General features: G+C 52.1%; 1 protein-coding gene across 5 annotated transcripts in view; it reads left to right on the top strand.

Annotated features, from left to right (window-relative positions):
* The window catches only part of Glis1 (GLIS family zinc finger 1), a 186,358-nt gene that overhangs the window by 155,088 nt on the left and 4,086 nt on the right, over positions 1-27,184 (top strand). For 2 of the 5 annotated variants that reach the window (XR_004768183.1, XM_035439731.1), the window contains exons 5-8: positions 12,394-12,567; positions 16,619-16,729; positions 20,158-20,287; positions 24,165-24,321. Coding sequence is in view for 4 of the 5 variants with exons in the window: in XM_035439731.1 (XP_035295622.1) it covers positions 12,394-12,567; positions 16,619-16,729; positions 20,158-20,287; positions 24,165-24,321 (572 nt within the window). In the remaining variant the exon portion in view is untranslated. The remainder of the gene's footprint in view (positions 1-12,393; positions 12,568-16,618; positions 16,730-20,157; positions 20,288-24,164; positions 24,322-27,184) is intronic. The other 3 variants (XM_027402380.2, XM_035439732.1, XM_027402383.2) reach the window with 3 other exon arrangements.

Genomic DNA, 27,184 nt, shown 5'->3' with positions numbered 1-27,184 from the left:
GCTGAAAGATTGGCGATGTGGCTTCCTGTCAGGCTACCGCCAATCTGACACTTAGCCTTGAGCCCATATCTGTGGCATCCCTCTGCCTCAGATCCTCTGTGATTTAAAAAACAAGGAGCATTTCTCCTTACCCAGCAGTGGGATGGGACAAGAAGGCCGGCTCTGTTGGAGCAGCTTGTTGCCATCAGCAGACCTTCCTGGAGCACCCAGTGTACATCCAGTCCACTGCCAGGTCAAGACCAGGACTGCCCTGTGTCTGACTCCTCCCTGAAGCAGTAGGAACTGGCACTGTCTGGAAGTTACTGTGCTGCGTATGAGGCTGTGGTGGAGGGAAGAACATGGCTTGAGGGGCCAGAGAGGGTTCAGAGGTTAAGAGTACTGACTGTTCTTCCATGGGTTCTGAGTTCAATTCCCAGCTCACAACCATCTGTAGTGAGATCTGGTGCCGTCTTCTGGCCTGCAGGCATATATGCAGTCAGAATACTGTATACATGATAAATAAATTTTAAAAACAAACAAAAAAAGAACATGGCTTGGGATCCTAGGGAAACCAAGGGAAGCTTCTGAAAGAGGAGGCTATGAGCTGGAGCTTGACAGGTGACGGGCATTCTGAGTGGATGATGGCAGGAAAGGGAGCACATGGGTACTATAGTGGACCACCCCTTCACTGGCCGTATCACTCTGATCATGTCTTACTCCTTAGAGTAAATCTACTGGAAGAAGTATCACATCCACTCCAGGACAGGGGCCAGGCGACATGCCTCAGACCTGAGCCAGCAAGCATCAGAGCTGGGAATTGAACTTATCTCCTGATCTATAGCCCAGGCTCCACACAGGTGACTCAGGGATGTTCTTCAACGTTTGAGTCTGTGGCAATGAGTACATTGTCCCTCCCCAGGCCTCTGTAGCTCAGTGTTCTTCTGGGGGCACAGTGTAGCCATCACCCTTCCTGTCTGTCACCACCATTTAATTAAACCTGCCACTCTGTTTCTCTGATGCCTCAGTCATCACTGGCCACCATGTGTAAAACAGGAACTGAATGAGCTCATCCTTGTGAGCAGGTATCTATGACCTTCAGTTCATCCAGGCAGTAATGTCAGGGCCCCCAGTACAGGCATGCAGCTGTCGGCACCACGGGCTTCATTCCAAGCCATTTGCAAAGTTGGTCGTCACCCACTTCCCTAGTCCTCAAAGCCTCTCTGGAAGTCATCACACTGTCCCTATATTTTTATGCAAAAACTGAGTTAGTGGAAGACCCTGTGCCCCTGTCATGTAGGACAGGAATAAATGTCCCTTCCAGATCTGACTCAGATCTTCCCACCGACTCATGATTGGTAGGCACATCCTGTAGCTCAAGGTCATATGCTGAACTAAGAGAGCAGTCTGGAATTGCAACCTATACCAGTCAATAAAGAATTGTACTGCCCACTAGCTTCTTACAACACCACTTAGTATAAAATATGAGACAATAAGAATAATGTATGGAGAGAATAGAGTATAGCAAAGAAAAGGTTACCCCTGCTGGCACCACTCAGAACTGACCACTGCTGGGGTTTTTCCAGGCCTTTCCTTATTACATGATAAATACACTTTATTAAAGGGAGCCATCCTGTGCTTGTTTTTTCAGACAGTGCATTTTGGACATCTAACCATGCAGTTAGCTGAGTGTGTGGGACATGAATGAATTCATTCATTCATTCTAGTAGGCTCTACTATGTCACCAGCCAGACTTGGGGACTGTCTGGATTGCCTTCTCATGTATCCAGTACCCACTTCCCTTCAATTTACTGTCCCCCACGGCCTTGAATCCTGTTTCTAGGTCTGTACCAAGGACTGTGGGTAGCAGTGCTCTAGCAGTGTCTGGCGCTGTCTCCTCACGGCCACTGGGGTGTCTCATCCTTACTACCCTCACAATGGAGCAGGCACACTGCAGCCTGGAGATGGATGGTTTGTACCAATCACAGCCTTAGACGGGCACTAGAATCTGAATCCAGACCCAGGTGACTCACTCTGTCCGCCAGGATAAATGTAGGAGCAGGAAGACCCTGGATGGGACTGCAAGAATGCACACACTGCCAGATGTAGGGGACCAGAGGAAGCCTTGGTAAGCCTTTTGGCTGCCTAGGTGTCTCTCCTGTCACATGAGGGCCTTTGGAGGCCCAGCTAGGCCTGACAGTTTCCCTGGGAAGTCCTGAGGAGGCTCAGGACTCTCCCTAAGTGTACCTGCTGTGACACCCATATTGCTGCTGAGCCTTGACACTTAAGGGTGTTCCAGGACAAGTGAAGTGTTGTAGAAGTGGAGTAATGCAGTCCCTGTAGACCAAGGAGCCTGGCTAACAGGCCTGCAGGGGGATGGCTGGCTGTGCTTTTATTCTAAGCCCAGGATGGGTTTTGAACAGTAACAACAACAGGCTGACAGTCTCAGAACCCCTGACCATGGAATAGATGAGGGCTGATGAACAGAATTCAGTAGGATTCAGAATAGCAACAGGGAAGCCAGCAGGAGAGTCGGGCAGGATGTGTGGAGGATAGAAGGCCTCCCTGAGTTTGTCTCCTGGGCTGTACCCAACCTGCTTCCTCCTGGGCCATACTGCAGATGCCACTTTCTATCCTCAGCCCTGCTGGCACTCTCAGGGTCCTGCCTGGGCCCAAGTGCCAAGCAGCAATTTCTTTTCTATGAATTACTGGTGCCCAGGTCACAGCTGAGCAGCTCAGTGCAATGGCATCCTCCTCTCTTTGTCCTTCTCTACGTTGGAAGCCAAAGCTAAACATTTTAATTTCACATTATTCCTGACATAATGCTAATGACTTCCAGCCGTCCCCTGAGTTGGGGTGATGAGGCTCTGCTGAGCCAGGCATCTGGGCAGCTGACTTCCCAGAAAGCACCTCGGGTCCCTAGAGCTCGGAGGAACATGTACATTGAACATTTCCCCTCAGGGACTTGCTTATCGCACAGGCATAACTCTTTGGTTTTCATAGCTGGTTCTTTCATGTGGTGACAGCAGTGTATTTCTCTCTGGCCTGACAGAGGGAGCGCCCCTGGGGAAGCTGAAAGCCTGGGCCTTTGCAGAGTCCGGTCCAGGCTAGGCTGTACTGCTGGAGATCTGCGGTTTTCGGACACACCAGTGCTCACTGTGGTGGCTGTAACCACTAAGATTGTTTTCTGGTGACTTAGTAACCGTTTGTTCTTTCTCTAGTCACATTTGTTCTTTCTCTAGTGACTTCTTTAGTTGTGGCGTAGTGTTTCCTTAATCCCTGTTAACACTTTGCTTCCGATTCAGTGCATTGTAAGAACCTTGGTATTGGGCATCCTTGGAAGCCTCATCTAAGAAAAGGGGTACTGTGGCCCCTCCATCCAGGGGATTCTGAAGATCAGCCAAGCAAGGTGTAGATAAGACTGCTGAACCTGACTGAGGTGTGCCATCAATGCCAGCTATGGTCCTCCTTGTCTGTGTTTCCCACAGGGGACACTTGGTGTTGTCTGTGTTATGTCAGAATTCAATCTGAAGTCCACAAAGTGGAATGTGAGGAGAGCAGATTTAACTTTCAAGTTTGCCACAGCTCAGGCATCTGTGCCAGGGAGCCCACCTCCAGAAGCCCACAGAGCAGCACCCAGCACTCATTCCCTAGCAATCTCTCTGTTCTGGGACATACAGGCGTAAGTAGAACTGAAGGACCTTCAGTCCTCTCTAACACGACACCTGCTTAGCCACCCTACCCCATTTCTGGCCAGAGTCCTCTTGTCCCCCATTCATCAGCTCTAGGCTGACCTGGCTCCAAAAAATCTGTCTTCCCCTTTAGTGTGGGACAGACCTCCTTGAGACACACAGAAACTACCAAAAGGGCAGCCAAGCTAAATAGAGTGCTGCCAACGCCCCCAGGGCTTGGCCCCAAGGATGGGAAGGCACAGTGCAAAGCCTCCCCACTTCGGGGGACCCTTACTGTATCCATGGCTCTCCCCTCTCTGTCCTGGCCAGAGTGCCGTTTGGAAGATGGGAATTGCTCTTTCTCCCCCAAGTTCACACCTGGACTGCACTAACTTGGGTGACCACCCCTGGACAGCAAGCTACCGCCCCACTCTGCTCTGGAATCTGGCTCTAGATAGGGAAGGGAGAAGGACTTCCTTGGACCATCTTTATTCCTTGTTTTTATTTCGTCTTTAACAGGTATTCATACATACTCATGGCATGCCAGGCACCATCCTGGGCACTCTCATGTGGGCTAATGGCAGAAGCATCATTTGAAGTACTAACCACATGACTCATCTGCTCTGCAGAGTTCTTTCCATTTGGTCTTGAAGTTGCTCAAAAGCCAAGAGCTTGCTCCTGTCTACTCTACTTTCTGCTGAGTCATCTCCACCCCCTGGCCCTTAAGAGGCACAGTTCTTTCTATTTCACACACACCCCCACTCTACAGATGAGAACTGAGTGAGGCCTAGTGGGAAAGGCACTTTCCCAAGGTACCTGGCCTAGTGGGGACGCTTCTGTGTGGCTAGGTAACCGGATATCACCATGGACACTGGAGAGAGGCCACAAGCAGAACTATTGACAGTGGGCCCTCTCCACTACTCTGACTGGCCTGTGGACCTCCCCTTCCTTAGCCAGCTTGACAGGCCATTAGGGGAGCTGTGAGGATTGGGCCTCTATAACTGGATACCTTCTCCTCCTACCTCTTAGAGCCACAACCTAAACGAGCTGAGGCTCAGCCCTTAGGTCCTTTCCTTGCCATTCGGTGCCTCTGTTTACCCATCTCAGAGACAGAAACCTAGTCTTGCCTCTCCCAGGGTTGCTGTAATACTGATGGGACCAGGGAAGAGAGGCACTCAACACGCTGGGACCTTGGCCACCAGGATGGTTCTCCGTTGGATTTCCTGTGGCTGTATGTGTCATGAGGCAGCTTTTGTCACCGTCCTTCGATAGTTTGAGGGTGTGTACAGGGCCGAGGCCTGGGACCTAGGTTGTCACTGTCCCTTCAGATTACCTCTGCTGGGCACCCTTCATTAATTTGGGCACTGGCTTCAATCTGTGTGTTACAAGTGTGTCGTGAGGTCCCAGGGCCTCAAGCAAGGCCCCAAGGAATGTGCACTGCATAAAGAAGGAAAAGTCCACCTCAGCACTAGCAGGTGTTCATGGCAGGCCAGCAGGAAGGAGGCTGAGGAAAGGCCTCAATATGAGCCAAGCCTAAAAGAAGGACTGAAGGCAGGGTGGCTGGACTGAGCTGAGCATGGGTGAGTGAGGCCAGTAGGAAGGCCACCGTCTTGGGGTTTTCACAGGCTCTCGGCTTGATCCAAAGCCAGCCTGGGGAAGTCAGGAGCCAGTAGGCCTAGCTTCTCCCTGCAGAGCCTGTGCCACCTCATAGAGCTCCCTGGAGGCTAAGAGAGGGTGTGAGAGAGCGACAGTCTTGGGGCCTGACTGTACTAGTGGGTGTCTGGATGCTGGTATGTCATCGTGGAAGCCTTTTGTCTCTAGGTGGCATGCTTTTCTTCTAGAATACACGTACTGGCCACCTTTAATCCATGTGTGTCAGTTTCTGCGTGTGTTGTGTCTCACACAGATCATGTATCTGAGTTTCTAGAGGCTGTAGAGTTGGCATGTTTGTGCAGGTGGTAATATCTGGGGCTTGTTACTTTGAGGTAAATGTTCAAGCTTGTGTGTGTGTTGGCCTGTGTGTCATGAGTGGTAAGGGGTCCGTCTGGTGGGGAATATGTAGAGTATGTGTGCAGAGAGAATATCTAGGTCTTGGTGTGTTTGAATTTATGTTTGTATTCTGCTGTCCTGTCTTTGACATACTGCTTGCTAGGTTGACAGGGAAAGGGTCAATGTTAGGATGGACGTGTTGTCTGTAATTCTGGGTCTCTATCTGGTGGCCTGGTGTGGATGTACGGGGGAGAGATCTGCTCTGTCTCCCCTCTCCTTGGGCTCTGACCCCTAGCCAAACCTCTGCATATACCCGCAGAAGGCCCACCATCTTGGTCCTTGCTGGCTGACCACCAAATCTCTAGGTCTCCCTCAATTACTAGGAATGGAAACCCGTTTCCTCTGTGGACAAGGGTTTGTGCCCAAGATGGGCCTGACCCAGAGTTAATCAGTGTGGTCCTGGTAAGGAAAGGTCCAGGCTCCACAGCCTCAGATCCCCTCTCCCCGGGACATCCTCAAACCCTCCATGTTTGTCTCTTCCCTTCATGCTTTGACTGTCCCCCAGAGGTTCCGGAGTGTGAAAGCCACAGGCGATCCTAGGATGGTACACTCAGGGCCAGCCTGAGTCTCCCCCAGGGTGAGGGGCTGAGGAGTGGCCCTCAAATCCCCGGATGGCTGGTCTTAAATGCTGGCCAAACACAGCATTGTTTGACATCTTGGAAAAGAATCTGGCACTGCACTTTTCTCCCATCTAAATCATTGTAAAGTAACTTAAAAGTTTGTACAAAAATGAGAAGTTGATCTCTGAATGGCCTGCCAGGCTATTGTAACCCAATATATTTTACCCTTAAACCAGAAATGTGTTTGTTTAGAAGCAAGTCACTGGCAAATGCCAAATCTGGAGGCATTTCCTCCCCTGCCCTGCCTCACGCCCCATTCCCTCAAACCTCTTCTTTATTCTCTGCATCCAAATTCTTCATCAGGGCATGAGAAACTGGGCCTTCCTTCCTCTTGGGCCATGTCAGCCCCAGGGAAGAAACTTGACATTCATTAGGCACCAACTGTGTGCCAGGTCCTACTCTGGGCGTATCAATGTATTTACTCCTCAGAGCTGTTTGTGGTGGCCCCGTTTAGAGAGGAGGAAAATGAAGGCAGAGGTGGGATGTGATTTGCCCAAGTTCTGTGTGAGTTTATGTGTGGTGTCATCATACACCTTACGTGTGAGACAGAGTTCTTGCTTCTTCCCCAGGGGCCAGCGGGAAAGACATCATCACCCGAGCCAACTATGTCTGCCACCCAGAAGGTTCCCCTGCAGGGTATGAGCCCTTACTCATGAGTGAACAGCTCGGAAGGCAACTTGCTGAGAGTCTAACCCATCCTGCAGATTCTAAGCCTGACCCAGGGCCTGAGAGGTCCTGGGCTTTGACTAACCCCTCCCCACCCAGAACTGGAAGGGTCCTTGGGCTGGGCCTGGAGGGGATGATGCTGCCCCCTCCCTGGCTCCAGCAATGGCTCCCCTCTGTCTTTCATCTCCTGCCCTCCGTACTGTGAGCTGCACGCAGCAGTAATGGATTGCAGTGGACTTTTTTCAATTAGGCTGATTCCCCTCTGCCTGTTACTATAAAACTCCAGATGGTCTGGGGCTTCACGGTTCCCGGGGTATTTTCCCCCATTATTTTAATCTTCTTTCGTAACACACCCCACATGTGGGAACAGGGCCTCTCAAGGCTCTGTGCTCTGAAGATCAGCCATGCTTTCCTCTCCACTATGTTGCCCAGGTTTCCTTTCTTGTGGCAGCAATGACAGAGCAACTCCCACCATCAACCTGGGCCTGGGTTTGCCGAGAATCAGAACCCGTGTTGGGCCCAGTTTGAAACCCCAGGAGTAACTCCTAACAGCCTGGTTTCAGTGCTCTGTGAGCACCCTGAGGAACTGAGCAGAGTTTAGGGATGTGCAGCCATGTCAGTCAGACTCCAGGCCAGATCCAAGCTCTAATTGGCCATTTGAGTATGGTGACATCACCTTTCTGAATCTCCCTTGCTTTGTCTGCAGGGTGAGCCTGGGAAGTCACTCCCCTGGCAGGGCCCATTGTCTTGATTCAGTGAAATACACAGCACTAGACAGTGAGTGGTAGGTGTCTGAAGGGTATTGCCAGATGCCTGGTATTTTGAATTTATTCTACTCTCTCTTAGGATGGATTTCAATGTTGATATATTTTCAGGTGAATGAGAAAGAAAAAAAATCTAGCCATCCTTCCTGACATGTTTTGAGACTATGAGACACCCTCTTCCCCCAGCAGTCACCCATTCCCATGTGTGAGAGCCTTTGCTTCAAGCTAGATGAACCTGGAGTGTATCTGGTTAGTTGAACAGATTGTTTAAATTTACCCTGAACAAGTTGTGTCCACGGAAATGCCGAAGGCCACTAGTAGCATCAAGACCAAGAGCCGAAGGATGCTCCATGCATGCTTCAGTTCCCAAAAGCACCCTCCCTGTGTGCCCAGGAGATATCTGGGCTCTGGCAGGTGAGAGAACCTATGACCATTCCCTCAGGGTATGAAGGTTAGATTGGTACCATATTGCACAAGATGCTAGAGTCAGTGGTGTGAGAGCTGATGACACTGTCAAGCATCACCAAGGCCAGATTGTACTAGCCAGGGTAAAAAAAAAAAAAAAAATAGATGCTAAGGTACGGAAGAGTCAAGGATAGACATTGTCTGGATGCCATGTGGGAGTGGACTGGGAGGAGGCAGGTAGCTATGTAGATTTCCAGGTGAGTCATACATGATGGGTAGAGAAAAGATGAAAAGCTGTTGGAGAGATGGCACCTCCATAGGCTGCTGGCTGATGGGGTTAAGGAGAAGGAAACAGGTTCCTAGCTTCAGCAGCTGGGTAGGAAAGGTGGTCCCACCAGCAGAAGCCATGTTGGAGCATCCCAGGTGAATAGCATGACGTCATTGTCTGCTGGGACTTGGCAGCAATTGTATAGGGGTAGTCTGTAAGGTTTTTCAGATCAGAAATGCCAGAACTCACATGCTCTGCCATGTGCGTAATTAGAGGTTCCCCTTGCTGCTGCCCTCCTGTTTGCCCTGATACTGACTCGGCAGCTGTCTCTAGAACCCTGATGCCCCTGCAGCTCTATCTGCCTGTGCTTGTGTCTGCTGTCTCCCTGAAATGAATTTCTTGGCACCTCGTTTGCAAAAACCCAGGTATCAGGGCTCAGCCCCTCCAGGAAGGGTTTGGTAATCCCTAATCCTGCAACTGGAGCTCCCTCCCCCACTACACACACACACACACACACACACACACACACACACACACACACACACACACACACACCAGCAATTCAGCCCCTTCTTAGAGCTTGGAGTGTCTTCTGCTGTATGTGGGACTTTAAGGCATTTTGTGCCTTTGGTGTTGGAAGGCAGAGTGTGGTGAGGGGGTTAGCCAGGTAGTGAACTGCAGGGGGTGCAGAGCAAGAGGAGGAAAGAGAATAGTGGGAGGGCACATGTATACACACACACACGCACACACGCACGCACGCACGCACGCACGCACGCAGCAGGTCAGGCAGACTGCCACTTAACCTGCTCTGTGGCCTTAAGCGACAGTGGCAAGATCAGAACTTGCTGTGTGTTGCTCATACCACCCTCCAAGGTTAGTAGCATTCGCCCAGTTTCCAGATGAGGAAACTGAGACTCACAGAGTGACTTCCCTGGGATCCCTCGGGGAGCAGCCAGAGTCATCTGCAGTGGGGCCATATCTGCAGTCACTGAGCTTGCTCTCACTGGGCCTCAGCTCCTCATCTACAGGGCAGAGTTATAAGCACTCAGAAGGCCACGGGGAGAAGACGACTTGCGTTGGCAACACCAGGCCCAAGGTCAGCCAACACTCAGCCTCCTGTCTCTAACCTCATCTGTGTAGTTGTTGAATAGAAATGACCACAGGGCTTGCAAGGGCTGAGCAGGTCTGGATCCTGTCCTGGTGGGAGCTTGGATCTGCCAGAATCTGTGCAGCATCTTAATCTCAGATGAATAAGGCAGCGACCCTTCTCTACCTGACACTTGATGTCCTTGATGGGGAGAGAAGGCAGGGCTGTGCCGAGAAACCCTTCCACCACAAACACAGGGGTTCTGCATGTGGGATCAGGAAGGCCGCTCCCAGGAGGTGGTGCTTGAACAGAGGCATGTGTTTGCTGAGGGGGCAAAGGAAGGAAAGGGCCTTCGAGACCTTGTGAATGTATTTAAAAGGGCTTTTGGGATGGAGATTCCTGGCAAGTTCAGAGTCATCTCTCCACAGCTGATGCATGGGATATATGGGGTGGGAGAGACATTTGGGGCATTAACACAGATCCTGGGCTTCTAAAAAAAATGTATACATTAAATTGTCAGTGTGGGAAGGGAAGACTTCCCAGGAGGGGTGCGGAAACAGGTGTTTGGAAGCCCAGACAAAGATCCACAGATTCCTGGTGGGAAAGAGGTAAACTGATCCCCAGAGTCTGACAGGCTCTCCAAAGTCAGAGAAATCACGCAGCTAAGAGTTATTGGTCTCCTCCAACAACCTTTCCCTTAAACCAGCCAGTCAGTGAGAACAAAGGGCCAAAGTGGATGCTGAGGGGAGGCCTGTTCCTGCCCAGGTTCCTTCACCACATGTGGATGAACTTGGCACAAGGCCTTTTGCAGGTGAGCAGGGAGCAATTGGTCCCCTGCTGTTCCCCATCCAGGGTTTCCTTCTTGTTCTGATAAAGGAACAGGGCCCATAACTTGAAACCCAGCTCAAGAAGCTTACATTACGTTGACCCCAGCAACAGCCTGTACTGTGACCCAATTGGCATCCAAGGGGTCATTATCTGTGACCCTTGTCCTTGTGGCTGTACAGGAATTTATGCTATGGCCTCCGCTCTTGCCTGGGTTTCAGTGGTCCTCTTCTGTAACTGCAGCAACTGTCTTTTCTGTCTCTTCCCCAAGTCCTACTTGCCACAAACAGCCAAAGGTGGCTTATTACATTGTAATATATATATATATTATGTCATATCATGATTTTTGTATGTATGTATGACTGTACGAATTCCTCCCAGGCTGGTGTATATATAACCCTGTCCCTTCTTATTCCCATAATCCATATATTACTCTGTCCCCCTAATTCCCAGGGTGTGAATTTGGTCTTGTCCCCCCAATACCCAGAGTATACATCCAACCCTGTCCCCTGTCCCCTCTAGGGACAAGATCATAGACCAAATGGACCATAGGATCTTACCTTTGCCCACAGGCTTCTCCAGACATATCCCAAGCTTACTAGCAGTTAAAGTTAGTGGGCCAGGGGAGAGGGGAAACAACAGAACCTTTAGCAACTTCCTTCTACTGAGGGGGAGACTAGAAAGAGGGGTGTGGAAGAGCTGTTTCGGAACCCTGGCCTTCAAGGAACTTGGCCGCCCCCTAGCAGCCCAGGGGGACTTGGTGCCATAGGGCTGGAGTCACCTGAGTCCTCACCTGGAATAGGTACTCATGGCTGGCACATCCATCAGCCGTGGACATGGGGAGAAAGCCAATGGCTCAGTCCCTTCCTTCTCAGCAAGCATTGATGACCTACCTAGGTTTTGACATCACATTTGGCTTATACCTTGTCTTTGCTACATCATGTGACTTTGGGCAGGTCACTTTACCAGAGTTTTTGAGATGAGGACATTGATGTCACATGTTTCAGAGTTTTGTAGTCAAACGCCAGCACCATGACTGGAGCAGCAAATACCAGCCACTGTGGACCTTCACCACACCCTGAAATACAGCCGCAAGGCCAGCTGGCATGAGCAGACAGCGGGGAGAGGCAGAGGAGGGCAGTCGGTAGCACCACACTAAAGGTTGGAACTGGTGCCTCACTCAGTGTCTGAGCTGGACTTTGAAGGCTGAGCGGGGATGGCCAGGAGAGGTGACCTTCTTGTTGAGTGGCCTGCCTGAATGAAAGCTGCACTTTATCTTAGCCAGAAGGCAGAGAAGCCATATGAACGGAGGCTGGGCCTAGAGAGGCAGGCAGGTGGGGAGGCCACGGGGATAGAATGTCAGGTCTGTGAGGAGAGGGTCACAGAATTGTATTGCTATGTCAAGGCTCCTGGGCAGCTGTGTGGTAACCAGGGCAGTGGAGGCAGGGCGGACTTGATGTGAGAGGGTATGGAAGAGAGGCCCAGGTGTGACAGAAGTTGCAGGAATAGACAGTTGGGGCCGTTTCATTCCTCCCTCCACTGTGACTCGTTTCTTCACACACTCTCTCTGCCAGGAACCTAACATTTGTGCTGTGTCTATTACATGTCCAGTACTCGGCACAAAACGTACTAAATGGTGGACAGACGACAGCTAAGTGACTAAGATGACTCAAGACACGTCAGTGTACAAATGTCACTATTGCTCTCACGACTGTTATCAAGGATGATGGCCTTATATAGTCCCTGATGAATAGCCACAGCCTCACCTTTGGAGAGGGGCCAGATACAGCATCAAGGGACTCCCTCCTTCTGGGGTTCCATGCTCTTTGAGTTGCTGACCCCGGGGTGCATAGTTGGCATGTATGTGAGTTGTTATTCCCAAGGTCAGGAGCAGAAGGTCATCTTCCGCCCTCGTGGCCCATTTCTGAGCCCTGATCACTTCCTGGGGCAGTGTTCTCAGACGCTTAGGGAGAACAGGAGGCAGTTTGGGCTGGGACAGGCAGGTTTAGGGGTGCTGTTTCTAGGTGGGTGGGCCCTCAGGGCTGAGGGCATCCCTCATTAGCCTCTCCTGCAGTTTGAAGGCTGCAGTAAAGCCTTCTCCCGCCTGGAGAACCTGAAGATCCACCTGAGGAGCCACACAGGCGAGAAGCCATACCTGTGCCAGCACCCAGGTTGCCAGAAGGCCTTCAGCAACTCCAGCGACCGTGCCAAGCACCAACGCACCCACCTCGACACGGTAGGTAGGCCTGAAGTGGAGGCCCCGGGTGGAATAGGGCTGTACACAAACCCCACTCTACAGGCTGCATCTCTGCCTGTACTCAAGCTGTGTTACGCGGGCCGGTAACACTGTATCAGGAATGATGGGGGCATGTTCTTTGTATTATAGGTTAATTAGTAGGCCCCCTGGCTTTCTACTGAGTAGATAGTTTTTCCCCTCCCATCATTCTCCAGTTGTGACAACTGCAAATAACTTGGGTATGGCCGTGTGTCCTCAGGATGTGGGATGGGCAGACCAAACTTAAAAAGGGCCTCCAGTTGAGACTACTCTACTTGGCCCATGAGTACCACCCCAGGCCCAAGTCTTTAGGGAAAGTAGGTGCTCTCACCCCCAGATCTTCTCTTTGGCAGGCTACCTTTATCTGCATCCTGAGAAAGCCACTCCCTGCTCTTCCCACTCCTCGCTTGGGGATAATACGTAGACTCTTTAGGGCTGTTTTTGTCCCTTAAGGGGTTGTAGTTGGTGACACCTAAGAACCAGCATCTTGCCACAGCAGCCTGACCATCGTGTTTCTTTCCACGCCCCTGTCCTTATTCCAGGCAGTAGAGACCCACATCTCTGTCCCAGGCTGCCCTGTACAAATGAAGACATCAGCAGTTAACACAGCACTTTCAGAATGTCACTCCTATACTGACCCTGCTACCAAGGTCCCTGACCCATTTGACACAGGAGGGAAGCAGGCTTAGGGGCTCACATGGCTGAACTCTGGCAGAGGTGACAGACTCAGTCTTCATGCCAGTCTCACAGGTGATGGGGAAAGTGGCATGTACCTAGGAGGATCCCAACCCTATGTGCAGCACAAGGCTGGAATCTGCTAGAAAACCCCATGTCTGGACCTCCAAGCAGTTCTCTGCTCTGCTGCAGATGTGTAGGGAGCTGGGATGGGGCCAGGCACCAGTCGATATGCCTTCCCTGAGGAAACAGGCCCAAGAGGGTAACTGAGTGCAAGTTGGAAGCCATAAAGCAACAGAGGTCAAGACACACAGCCCTCCAGAGTCCTAGCCCTTATCTCACAGCCCAGAAACCAGGTACAGAAAAGTGAGCAGCAAAGTCACAGACTATGGAGTTAGGCCAGGGCCTGGACTGGACTATACCTTCTTGATTTCTTCCAGCCCAGTAGTGTCACACACCTGCTCCAGTTCATGAAAAGCTGAGACCTAAGTCAGGTCATGTCAATGGCAGGCAAGTGACAGATCCAAAGGCACAGCTGAGTGACTCCAAGCCCTCCTTGTCCCCAATACAAAACCAACTCCCCTCCCCTTACAGGCTACACTGCCCTTCTCCCACCTTGCAGGCCTAGGGCATGTCCCCACGGCCTCTCTAGTTTCCTGCTTGTTTCTCACTCCCCCTTCCTGTGCTTCCTAGACCCAGCCCGTTGAACAGAACTTCTGAGGGCTGGGCCAAGTCAGGTCCACACAAACCCACAGGTTATCATCCCAGGCCTTCATCCATCTAAGGGCCCTCACTCACACCCACATATCTGCCTGAATAGTATGGACAGCTCCTTGTTGCTAGACCATATCCCAGCCTGCAACCTCCAGGTCAGCAGTAAGACAGGCTGACACATAGAACCTTAGCTTCATAGGAGACCCCCAGCCATAGTCCCAGCTATCAGGAGCACGGGGCCCATGGCAGGAAGGAGGTTCTCTGGACAAATTGGAGAAAGCAGACTTCAACTCTGATTTTGGCTCTGCCTCTTGAGAATAGAGGGGGTACAGCTGATGTGAAGCCTACCTGCAAACTGGACAGCCCCTTCTTTCCTAGTCTGTCCCTCTGAGACTTAATGTCAGCCAGATCCTGCCACACCCCAGGTGTGCCACCGTTTCCAGTATGGGCCTCAGTTTCTCCATCAGCAGGATGGGGGCCTCTGTTTGCCTTATTTGATTGGCATGTTTGGAGGCACTGGGAGAAGAAAGGCCCCTAATAGAGAGGCACACACACACACACACACACACACACACACACACACACACACACACACACACACACCTCCTCACTGTGATGTCTTCTGCACAACTGAAGCTGAAGCATTCTAAGGGGTAGGTGTGGTACTCAGAAGGAACCATGGTGACCAGTGCTTAGCAGGGCCGCATCTAGGGAGCCCTCAAAGATGTAACCATCTCTCATGTCCAGAGCTCTGTACAGACAAAGAAGAGTCGCCTTGGTGGGAATAACACAGCCCCAGTCTTGGAGCTTGTATGGGGATTCCGGGCCTAGGGTTTGGCTAGTTGCTTGGGACATCCACGGGCTTTCCTGAGGGCTCAAGGGAGCTGGGCCTTAGGAATGTTCTATACACGTCAAGCCCTGGAAAAACAAACACAAAGATGAGTCTTGTTGCTCTGTTTCCAAGCGAGTGTGCCTACCACACAGAGCTATTTGTTTGCTTTTTGACCAAAGCCTGTGGATTTGTATCAGCAGTCCCAGAGGACAAGGCCAGGGGCCAGTCAGCTCAGGGCAGGGCAGGACTCATGGGAGAGTGCTCTGGGTTGGGTAGGGCCCCTGAGAGAGACTGTGTGTGTTAGGGTGGAGGTTGGGTCTCATGTGAGGGGCTGTGTAAGTGTGGGGCTCGCATGCTGAAGCAAGTGTTAGGCAGTCCAAGGCAGGCTTCCCGCCCCCGCCTTCCTGTTGGCTTAGTCAACTTCTTACCGCTGTCTCTCTCTTTTTGTTGTTCTCCATTCTTTAACCTGGCAATCTCCGTGGCAGCTCCAAGGTATGGTTACGGTCATCTCTTTCTGCTTTTCCCCACAAGGCCCCTGACAGGAGGCACCTCTCCCAGCTTTCCTGCCTCTGGCAGGGGCAGAAATGCCTTGAGGCTTTGTGGGCAACTCCACTTGGTGTGTCTGACTGGGCATGGAAGTCCCTGGGGCTTTTACCCTAAGAGGTGCTGGTTCCTACATACACACACTTGTCCACCTCTGTGGTTCCAGGAGGCAGTCCCGGGGGCTCTGAAGCACTCTGTGTTTAAAAAAGGAAATCTTGTGAACTTTATGCCTCTGTAGCTGGGGGCCCCAAATTGGTCTTATGAAAGCCCCTGAGCTGTGAGATGCAGGTAGAGTCACAAGTTGCCCTTCCCTGGTCTTCTGGATCATGGCCAGGATTAGATGGGTCTCTCATTGGTAGAGCAGAGGGACAGTGGGAAGACCGGGCAGCACAGGGTGGGCAGTGCAGCCTGTGGGAATCGCAGGCCAATCCAGAAGGCAAAAACCTAAGCAAAGCTAAAGAGGTGATGTAGGTTGGGTAGGATGGGAAGAACATTGCGGGGTATGCATGGGGACAATGGTAAGAGGAAGACCCCAGTCAGTGCCAGGAAATCACCTAGTTTCTGATCATCAGAGGGTCAGAGGGCCATGGAAGGGTGTTAGGAGGCAGGACATGACTGTCCTGTGACAAAAGCTCTGGACTATGCATGGGAAGAGATGAGGTCCTGGGAGGCAGGGGACAACCTGAAGGGGGGGTCCAAGAAGAAGTAAGGGGCTGACTTGGGGGTCCCCTGTTTGTCTTCCAGGACAGGGAGGGCATTTGGCCCATGGAGACAGCACAGTCTTCGGGCCCCTAGCTTGTGCTTTTTGAGGTCAACCCCCTCTACTCTCCCAGTTATTGGAAGAAGGACCTTGGTTGCTGTGGCCCATAGTGCCCCTTGGCCCTGCCTAACAGGAGTCATCCAGGCTGGCAGCAGGACATGCCCTCTTCCTCTCTTCATTCCCCTGCCCGGGACAACCTCCTGTGTACCCCTACTCCACACACTGCTTTTGTGCAGCTATGCTATGAGGGCACTTTTGTCACAGCCAGTATGAGCCAGAAGGACCCACAGAGCTCAGTTGGTCCCCTTTTGTGGACAGGAGGCAACTCACCTGCACTCCCAACACAGTGGCAGAATGAGGACACAGAGCTTCTCCTCTCCCAAGCCAGGTGCCTTACCCACTCATCCTTCCCATGGCAGGTCACATAGGGGACCTTCACCATGAACAGTGGCCTCTTATGTATCCCTCATGCCTCTCTGATGTTACAGAAGCCATATGCTTGTCAGATCCCTGGCTGCTCCAAGCGCTACACAGACCCCAGCTCCCTCCGCAAGCACGTGAAGGCCCACTCAGCCAAAGAGCAGCAGGTGCGTAAGAAGGTAGGTGGCCACAAATCCCAGACCCATCTCTGCAGACACCTCTGATCCCAGCATCAGACCAAGTGCCTCACGTCTGTGTGCATGCCATTCTCTACACACTTGTAAATGCCACTGCTCTCCCATCTGCCCAGTATACCAGCCCACAACCCTGCCCTTATCACCTCAACTGGCTAGACATTCACCCACCAAAAGACTGGCACCTTTAACCAAGACACTCATACCCAGCCCTGGGCTAGGGCATTGAAGATGCAAGACAAATGACATAGTACCCATTTCCAGTGGCATGAGGTACACACCAAGAGGAGGCTCCTTGCCAAATGATAATGACAGCAGGGGGCTTATATCTAGCACAAATAAAGGGCAATGGCCTAATGTGGGAATTTACCAATACGGAGTCAGGTAAAAATATAAGGGTATTTATTAGGGAAAAGCCTTACTTACAGAGCGACCCAGCCAGCCAGCAAGGCAGCAGTAAGTACAGCAAGCCAAAGATGAAATGGAAGAAGGGAAGCCCACGTGAGCACACCTCACTCTTAAACCTTCCCTACAGTGTCACCTCTAATTCCCCCTTTTAGTCTAAAAGAGGATTAAAACTTAACAGTGCAAAGTATCCAAAGTTAACAATCATAAAGGTGAAATATAAGAAGATACAACAGTCTGCTTATGTCACATTCTAACTATGTCTATTTTAACTAAGCCCTAAAGTCATCAAAAAGAGGTGTCCAAGCCTGAACACCTACAGTGGCCCATCTGCAAGCGAACAGAAAGGTCCCAGGAAGAGCCAAGAACCATAAAGGATAATGGTTAGGAGTGTGAGCTCTGGTCCCAACTGCAGGGCCTGCCTCTGTGCCTTATGCCTCTGTGCTTCCTGGGTGCTAGTGAGGACTAAGTGACAGAATATATCCAGGGTTGAGCCGATACCGGGCCGTTCTCTTGCAGTGTAGGCAGGTGAGTTCAGGAAAGAAGTGTGTGCCTGGAATGACCCGTGGAACATGTGGGGGCAGTGTATTCATATCTATACATTCTTGGGCTGTCACATGCCAGAAGCCCTGCCTAGGATTTGAGCTGTGTCCTAGGACCTTCAATGCTATCATGTGATCTTGAGGGAAAAATAAGTACATGGCTTTGAGAGCTACTTCTGGGGTCATGTGGAGAACAGGGATGTCAGAGTGAAACGTGAGTTCAGCAATGAGAACAAAGAAAATAGTGGGATGCAATGATGGAAACCTGGGCTGGGCCAGGGAGTATCAGTGGTGGTGTCCTTCACCTCACTGGGACTGAAAACCCCATGAGAAAGCCAGCAGTGAGCAGCTGGGGGCTCCAGGTCATGCAGTAGGTTACAGGACAGCAACCTTGGGCAGAGCACCCTGGCATGGGCACTCAAGTACCAGAGGCTGTGAGAGGGAAGGACAGATGGGAGCCAGCCCAGCAGTACTAGCAAGGTAGAAAGGCACAGGAAAGAGCCCACTCACTCAAGCAATAACCTTGGACACTGCTGTGAATAAAATAGCAAAACCTTATGCAGACTGGGAGAGCAGACAGTTTCTATCCTGTGTAATGGGCAGAAAGAGATAGGGTACCAGGATCCAGCTTGCCTCATGATGGAGATGGCATGGAACTCATCTTGGAGGCACTGGGGAACCATTTAGAGGGTGGAGTCAGTACATGCAGCAAGTTTACTGGTGCAAACGCCACATCTCTGACTCACTGGGAAGTGGGACATGCCATTAACCCAGTGGCTTCTCAACTAGACATTTTACCTGCTTCATGTACTACAGCTGTCATCCTACAAGTGGGCCCTAGCTTATGTCCATTTCAAGAATGTAGGAACTGAATCTACATTAACAAAGTATCCCAGTCACACAGCCCAGGAGAGACAACTAGGGTACTACTAGCTCCTGACACTGCCTCAGGGCAGTAAGGGATGGCCCAGGCTTCCGTAGGCTGGAACTAGGTGCCAAGGAGGCGGCTGTCCCCGGTGGACTGGTGCCCAAGGACCAGAATCCTGCCCTGATTTTCCCAGGCCCGTGCTTGGCTCACATCGAGCCCCCAGGGACCTGGGCGGCAGATCTGCAAACTTCCCAACAATAAGCATCCATTAGAGCCATCGGGGATGATGGATCTTTCTGGGTAAGGCGACCCTTGTATTTTGACAAGTCCTTGGCAGCCCTGCTGCATTTTGGAGAGAATTAGAAATGCTTTTCTTCCTTAATTCTCCTCTCCTGCTGTTCCTAATCCAATCGGCATTGCGGTCTGCAAGAACATGCCTTGGCCCTCTTTTGCCAAAAACTTCATTTACATGGAAAACAGCTGCCGGGTCAGGCGCTGAGAGCCCTGTGCAAGACTGGCATGCCTTCCCCGCTTGGTCAGCCCTCTGCCTGGGAAGGTGGGAAGGTGGAAAAACCCCCCTTGTGGCTTTCAGTTGCCCAAGAATGTGGGCAAGTCTCTGGGCCTCTCAGCACCTGTTTTGACCTGGTAAAGTAGATGTTTGGACAGAACCTTGGTTCTTGACTTCTTTGGGATTTCCCTAGAGAAGGGTCACCTCCCATGCAGGTGCCTGCCCCCTTGTCACCCAGTGTCTTCAGAACCCCGCCCAGGTTTTTGGTTGTTTTTGTTTTGTTTTGTTTTGTTTTTTGTTTTTTTCTCCACCTGGAGAAGTAAAGATGCTCCAAGGTATCCAAGTGGTGTTAGCGGTGTTAGCTATATCATCCCAGCCAGACACAGCAAGTCACTGGGCCACTACTGTGATCCTATAGGAATCAGGCAGCTGGAGCCTAGCCAGTCTTACACACAGTACTTCACAAATCATCTTTTCTTTCGTAGTCTCACTACTAGCCATAGCCTGCAATGGTAGAGGCAGTGACGGCTCCAGAAAACAGGCAAGGTGGGTGAGGCCCAGAGAAGTTGTCTGCTGGCACACAGGGAATAAGAGGTAGAACCCAACCCTGGATTCTTTCCAGTGTCCCTCATAGTGACATGGAGGATGAATGGAGAGAGGGGAGAAGGGACACTTGCTAAGAGACGTCACTCCTACTGCCACAGGTTGCCCTAATGGGAGCTACAAAAGCCCAGTAGTTGCACTTGACCACCCCTCTAAAGCCGACCCCCCAAGGGCCATGAAGAAATCCCTCCCAAGAGACACAGGACCCCAACTCCAGTCTGAGAGGTCCCCCTCCCTCCTTCCCTGGCTCAGTGGCTGAAGGTATACTTCCTTCTAGGGACATTCTAGTAAAGTCGTATGTCAGATCCTGTCCCCGCATCTCACAAGTCCTTACACTGTCCACAAGCCCATTTTCCCAGTGAGGAAACCAGTACAGCATAGAAGGTCCTGCCCAGGGCCGCTGCCTTTCCAGCTTTGTCCCCTCAAGCATCGGGTGCCTGTGGGCAGGTGGCTTGATACTCACACCTCCCTGCTGCTTGCTCCCCAGATGCACACGGGTGCTGATCCAGAGGCTGTTCTGTCGGAGTGTCTGGCACTGCAGCAACTCCATGCATCCACACCTTTGCCTGCCAGCAGGGGGAAGGGCAGCCAGACCCTGAGCCAGGAGCTACTCCCAGGTAAGTGTGCATGAGGCCGGGCCAGGGCACAGACACACTGTCAGCCCAAGGGCACATGGGTAAGATTTGCTGAGGAGTGCTTTGCTGCCCTGGACCTCACTGCTTCTGTCCCACCCCCTCTTTCAAGATGTCTTATCTTCTAAGTAGGTAGGTAAGCACTCCTGAATAACCCCCTGTTGCCATAAGATGGCGCCCACTCCCCCTTAGTCTGGCCTGAGGCCTCCTGGGTGGAACCGCTAGAATTCATTCTGAGACCCTTTTCCCTTCCTTCACCAAGGTTGCTTTTAACCTGCTCTCTGAACCTGTCCCCCTGTCCCCTCCTCTAGGAAGTCTTCCTCAGAACTGTCAGTTTCCCTCCTGTCTCCCCACCAGCCTGTGGCTAGGAACTCCTCTGGGGAAAGCCTGAGTCAGCCACACCCACATGGGGCCCTGTCTGAAACAGTGTGAAGAGGGTCTGCATCCCTGAGTGTACACCAGGTTCTCATCCACAGTGAGGCACCCGAACAGGCCCAGTCTGGACTCGAGGTTCTGTTCAGTGACCAGCATGACTCCTTCAGAAAAGAAAAACCAAGTCTTTGAGGGGGTAGGCAGCTTGGCTGAAACCACTGCTGAGTTCTGTGGCCCAGTGTAGGGCTCTCTGGGCCAGACCCTGCAGGCCCATTGGGCAACACTCAGCCACTGGTCCAGCAAGAGCAGCAGCAGCTGGCTGCAGGGCACACTCAGGCCATGGCAGGAATCCTGGCTTCGTGGCTTGGGAACATTGCCCAGCTGTGGGCAGCATGGCCTTTAGATTCAGCCGATGATTCTTGTGCTGTGCCTTCCACCCCTGCTCCCCGAGGAAACCACAGCCTCAGAGCAGAGAGCTCGGCTGCCCTCTGGGGTTTCTTGAATTACTTCAATCATTCAAAGCATTTTTTTAAATTTCCTAATCTTATTCTCCGCCCCCCACCCCAACACTGAAGTAGTAGCAGTGGACTTTAAAACATGTCAAGGCCCTTACCAGACAGCCTTGGAAGAGCAGATTTTCACCTATCTGCAAGGCCTACTGTGTGAGGATGGCCCCGAGGTATATACAAGAAGGGGTACATGCAAGGAGGAGGGCTGCTAGGCACCCCAAAACTGTTGCACTGGGCCAGGAAGGTGCTTATCCTATTGCCGGGACCCCAAACTGAGGACTCCAGAGAGAGGCTCCCACTGATGGGGCCCTGGGTCCTGCAGCCCTCATGTGTCCCCCTTGAGAGGACTCACCCATCCAGATAACCAGCATCAGGTCAGCCTAGGAGCCATCATTGTCTCAACAGATACTGTCTCATCTGCCAGGGCATAGTCAAAGGAGCAAGGGCCTCCTGCTAGCAGCATGGTCTGAGGAGGTGATGTCTTCCTCAGTGTCCCTCCCAAAGCTGAGCATAATTCCAGCTTCCCACTGCTCACTCCACTCGAGAGGTGCCAGCCTGAACCCATGTTCATCGAATGTCTCCTACATGCTCTCTCTGTCAAGGCCACCCTACATAATTTTTCATACCTACTATGTGCCGGCTATGCCGGGCTCAGTCCTTCACTCTGGCAAGAAGTGGGAAGGATGGCCTGCCAGGCACACCCTGGGGCTAGGCTGCACACAGACGCCCCCACTGAGGCACAGTGGGGAACAGATGTTAGGGCCAGAGGCTAAGTGTTCATGGCTGATGATTGATGTTGCTGCTTTACAGCTCAAAGTGGTGTGGTTTGGGGAGGCTACAGGCCCAGGCCCCGCTTCCATGGCCCTTTGGGGTCTGGCGATTCTTTCATCTCATTCACTGTACATGCCCCCATCACTGCCGTGTGTCTATATGGAGCCATCAGATGGGGCATGGGCCAAGACAGCAACAAAGGCAGGGGACAGATTATCTGGAAAGGTCAGAAGAGTCTTAAAACAGAGAGGATGAGGGAGCAATGACATGAGCCTGTCACTGTCCAATCTGTAAGGGCACACTTACCAGGCAGGCATGTCTTCAGCCCTATGGGGTGCCATGATAGGTAGTAGGGATATGAGTACAATGTCAGATAGTAGAGGCTATCAGCATTCCCAGCTGTTAGGCCCCCAAATTGATTCAAGATGGCAGGCAAGGATGTACTGAGAAGAGTGCAGAGTGGTACAGGCTAAGCAACACCAAGCCAAGATGCTTCCACAACCGGTCTTCAGGTGTTACCTGAGGGACAGGAGGACATGTGGCCAGGACAGGCACCAGTGGGTGGACAGCACTGCTGTCCCTGGCAATAGGGGTTCCCAAGGCAGCGAGGGCAGTGCTGGGGAGGATAGCTTCAGGGTGCTGCCCAGAGTCTGGGTGTCATGATCGGCTGACTGCAATGCCTGTAGCAGAGCCAAGATCCTCATTGGACACTCCAGACCCCAGCTCAGCTGGAGCCTCTGCCTCAAATAGGCACCCTCTCCATTTGGTCTATGATGTCCAGAGAGTCTGTTTCTAAATTGTCAGGACTAGGTATGTGGAGAAAACTTGGCACATAAATGCCATAGTTACCAACCATGATGACTTAAATAATGGGACTTCTCCTGGTATCATGTGGCCACAGTCACCATCAGGAATTGCAGGTCATCTGGTCTTCAAAGCCAAATGCCGCTATCCAATTGTGGCAGCTTAAAGACAGTTGGGACCCCATTACCACAGCTCCCTGACTCTGCTTTGGGCCTGTAGCCCAGCCCTTAAAATAGCCCCTATAGGTTCTGATCAGAATGGCCAGTGGAGGATGAGCTAGCTTAGGATCCTAAGCAGCTAAGCCCACCCTGGAAGAAACCTGGGTGTTCCCAGGCTAGTCCTTCAGAGGTAGCAGCTGGCAGGGAAGGGACTGGCCAGCTGGTAGACTCTGCCCTGGTATGACAGAGAGCATACCCCTGAGGGAGAGTCCTCACAGGGTGTCACCTTGATGACTGATTTCATCATCGCTGATTTCAAGAGAAGTGACATTTTCATTCTAATAAGCAGGCTAGGTTTACCAAGAGGGCAAAATTGGTTTTGTTTTGTTTTTCCCCCAGGCAAAGTAGGGAGCATCAGAAATCTTATACCCTTGAGCTGATGAGGTCACTCAGTGATAAAGGTCTGGCCTGGCACCCGGAAACCTTGATGCCACCTCCAGCACCATAAAGGGAACTGCAGGCTTTGTTGTGCCCATTTTAGGCCCTATCCCAGCGGAGGGGCCATCCTCTGACAGGCTCCTTTGCAATGCTGCCCTCAGTGGTCCTCAAACCCTCAGCTAGGCCTCTGGACCAACATGTGACTTTGACCTAGTGTTCCTGTTGGTCTTGTTAGCAGCCCACCTATGTTGACAAGGAAAAGAAGTGATAAAAGGCAACTCCAACCCCGGGGTGAGACCCTAGCTTAGTGTCCAGCCTGGACCACTACCTCCAGTAGGCCTTCCTAGGAGCCTCTGGAATCAGCCTGACCAGGCCAGCTGTCCAGTCATTAGTCTGCAGCTGGTCACTGGATACCTAGGCTCTGCCTGGCTGTGTGTGAGAAGGCGTAGTCTATGCAAAGGGAGCTCCACTTTCCTACAGCAGCACTGCTTGCTGGAAGATTCTACCAAGCCCTGAGCTTTCTCTCTCTGCTTCTGGGGGTACATGCCATGCCCAGCTTTTCCAGAAGAGTCCGATGGAGGTTTGAAGCCGCCCACTCCCTACAAGTTCCCAGACCCATGTGTCCGACAGTCTATCACAGTTGGCATCAGCTCTGTTAGCCATGATCTGAACTGGACAGAGTGGTGCCATCACCTCTATTGATACGTTGTCATTTTTGTCATTCTCTCTCAGTAAGCAGTCATGGCTCCTGAGATGTTCATACCCTAGAGAGTGGCCAAAGCCTAGTGACATCTGTTTGGTTCCTTGCAGGTGTATATCCTGGCCCCGTCACCCCACAAAATGGGCTTGCTTCGGGCATTCTGTCCCCCTCCCATGATGTCCCTTCCAGGCACCACCCGCTGGAGGTCACCACTGGTTCCCACCACCACCTGTCCCCTCTGCCCACAGCCGAGAGCACCAGGGATGGGTATGTATGGCAAGCTAGTCCTCGGGGGTCACACCTGAGCACTTGTGTAGGAGGTGGACAAGGCAGAGTGTGGCAGGTGACGTGCACACTGTCGTTACTGGTGACAGCAGCCTACATTTATGCGACACTGACTGGGTCCTGTACTCCATACCACCTTCTGTGTACAATATTATTGATGTCTCCCAGGGACACCCCCGCAGCAGAAGTGGATAACTGGTTTCCAGGCTTCCAGCCACCCACATCCTCCTTTCAGAGGCCCCTGGGAAAATTCTGCTGCAGCCAGGCTCCTCAGGGACACCCCTCCACCCTCTCTCTGGGCATCTGATACCAGACCTCCCATAGAGGGACTAGCCTGGGTCACATTGAAACCCTCAGAGCCTCCCCTAGAGTCACTGCATTCAGTAGGCTCCTCACCCTGTTGGCTGGATCTGGTGAACATGCTACCATCCTCCTGCATGATCAGAGGGAGTCCCAACCTCCCCCACCCCACCCCACCCCATTTTGCTCATCACCCACCAACAGTGACTTGCTCAAATTTGTTGCTCAAGGCCTGGCTCCAGTACCTTCCTTGCTCTCCCCCTCCCCAAGGCAAAGCCTCGGCCACTGTATACCTAGGACCGGTCTGGCTTTATTACCAAATCTGTGGCCTGCTGCTCCTACCTGGGAGCTCTTGCCATTCATTCATCTATTCCTTCCTGGTTGCTGTGGGCAGGGACCCAGCCAACAGCCGGCCTCTACTGGCTTTGTGTGGAGGGATGTTGGACAGGCTGAACAGTTTGACCATCTGGGGAAGGAGCAGAAAGGGCTGTGGAGGCCCAGAGAGGAAGTCAGATGGGCTGCCTGCAGGAGGTAGTGCTAAGCCAGGCTCCAGAGGCAGGTGGAGGAATGAGAAATTCCAGCAGGCGTTTGGTGAGAATTGGGATATGCTGGAATTGGGCTGGGGTGGCAGCCTGCGCTAAGGCTGGGCGGGAAGGGAGAGAACCCAAACAACAAACATGGACCAGGCTTGACCCTCGAAAGGTGGGCTCCCTGAGATTTTGTCTCTTCCTCCTAAAAGGCATTGAAAGGCCCTCCTCCAAGAAGGTGGTAAGGACTATTCCCCATGCCCGGTGTTGCTTGTGTCACCCTGTACATGTCCCATCTACAGTAGTCCCTGCTTTTCTGCCCCCAGCTCAGGCCACCTGCTTAACCAGTGGCCGGCCTCAGCATCTCCAGCCATAAGACATTAAACCTCAGAGGTCCTTGCAGGGCTTTTTGCTTGGCCTCATTCATCACCCTCCTGCTGCCCCGGTGTAAGTACCCATCAGGAATGCCTGCAGTGAGAGGCGGGGTGATGACGAGACAGGACCCCAGCCCACCCGCCCAACCCCAGCCTGCAGAGTGGCAAGAGTTATCCCCAGCCGCCAGGCGCCCGGGTTCCGGATGCCTGCTGGAGAGAAGGGCCCCATGGCTGACTCGGCCTGGGGCTAGCCTGAATGGGTTTCTTTTTCAGCCCCAAAGGAGTGATGGGCGGGAAGGCCTGCAGCTTCCCCTGCTTGCCAAAGTCAACAGGGACTGGCCACTTGAGGCTCCCCAGCGGCTTGCTGGGACGTTTAAATAGCTTGACAGAATTATCTGATTCACTCAGAAATACGCTAACAGGGCCTGACTTCATGACCAAATGTATTTACCCTGGCTCGGCGGAGACACCAAATTTGGTGGGTTTCTTTCCCAGCTCGGTGCAGGGAAGACACGGGGCCCTGGGGCTGCCAGCCAGGTCCGATGTAACTTACATAGGCTTCAACCAAAGCTCAAGCATGTGCTGTGGGAGTCACTTGCCTGCCTCCAGAGAGGGCTCCAGGTGACCTTCTGGCCATTGGAGTGACACAGATCAGCCTATGTATCAGCTGTGCGCAGTTCCATTCTGTTTAATTTCACTGGCTGTGAAGGTGGCAAAGAGAATTTATGGCGGGTCTGGACAGAGAAAATAAACCTTGAAGCCACACACGCTTCCCCAGATCTGTGCTTGCTTCTTCCTTGCACTTCATCTGTAGGGTTTGGGACTGAGTGATTTAGAAACCTATTTGGGGTGGGGCATGTTGGCATACTCCTGAAATATAAGCACTCAGGACACTGAGGCAGGAGGTTGGCAAGGCTAAGGGCAGCCTGGACTAAACATTGAGATGCTATCTGACAAAGAACCAGTTTGCGGATATTGGCCATTGTTTGTCCCATGCCAGGCCCCTTCCTGGGGAAGTAGAAGGCCCACAGCTGGCCCTCTCTGCAAGGCACAGCTGGCTTTTGAGTGCTAGGGTGAGGAAACAGGCCACAGCAGGCACTGCACAGTTCTAAAGAAAAAAGAGCTTCTCATCGGGATGTGCCTTGGTCTGGCTTCTGCCAGGAAAATGGACAGTGTGGTCGTCCTGTTTGTGGCCAGGACTTCACAGTTGGCATTACACAGAGAGAGACCCTGTCCCCCACAGTCTGAACACAGTAATAGTTGGAGAGGTCGAGTCCAACATTAGATGAGGACTTTTGACTCTTGGAAAAGTGACCTCCCAAGTGTGTGGAGATGGCAGTGTATTAACAAGGCCGCGGGAGCAGAAGGTACCGCCAGTGTGGCCTTGGATCTCCTGTCCCCAGAGTCCTAGGTTCCTTCATAGGAGGCACTGATCCGCCCCACAAATCCCACTTCTAGTAGAAGGATGAGGAGAATGTGCCTTCCTTGTCAGGGTCACCTGGAGCTAAGGTCCTGGCTTTGCGGTCTGCTTTGATGTAGAGCAGCAGTTCTCAACCTTCCTAGTGCTGCAGCCCTTTAATACAGTGAGTTCCTCGTGTTGTAGTGATGTGTCTCCCAACCATAAAGTTATTTTGTTGCTACTTC

Source organism: Cricetulus griseus, chromosome 2 (genome assembly GCF_003668045.3).
Source record: "Cricetulus griseus strain 17A/GY chromosome 2, alternate assembly CriGri-PICRH-1.0, whole genome shotgun sequence".
In the NCBI taxonomy this organism is placed as follows: Eukaryota; Metazoa; Chordata; class Mammalia; order Rodentia; family Cricetidae; genus Cricetulus; species Cricetulus griseus.
This window is presented reverse-complemented; position numbering and strand designations above follow the sequence as displayed.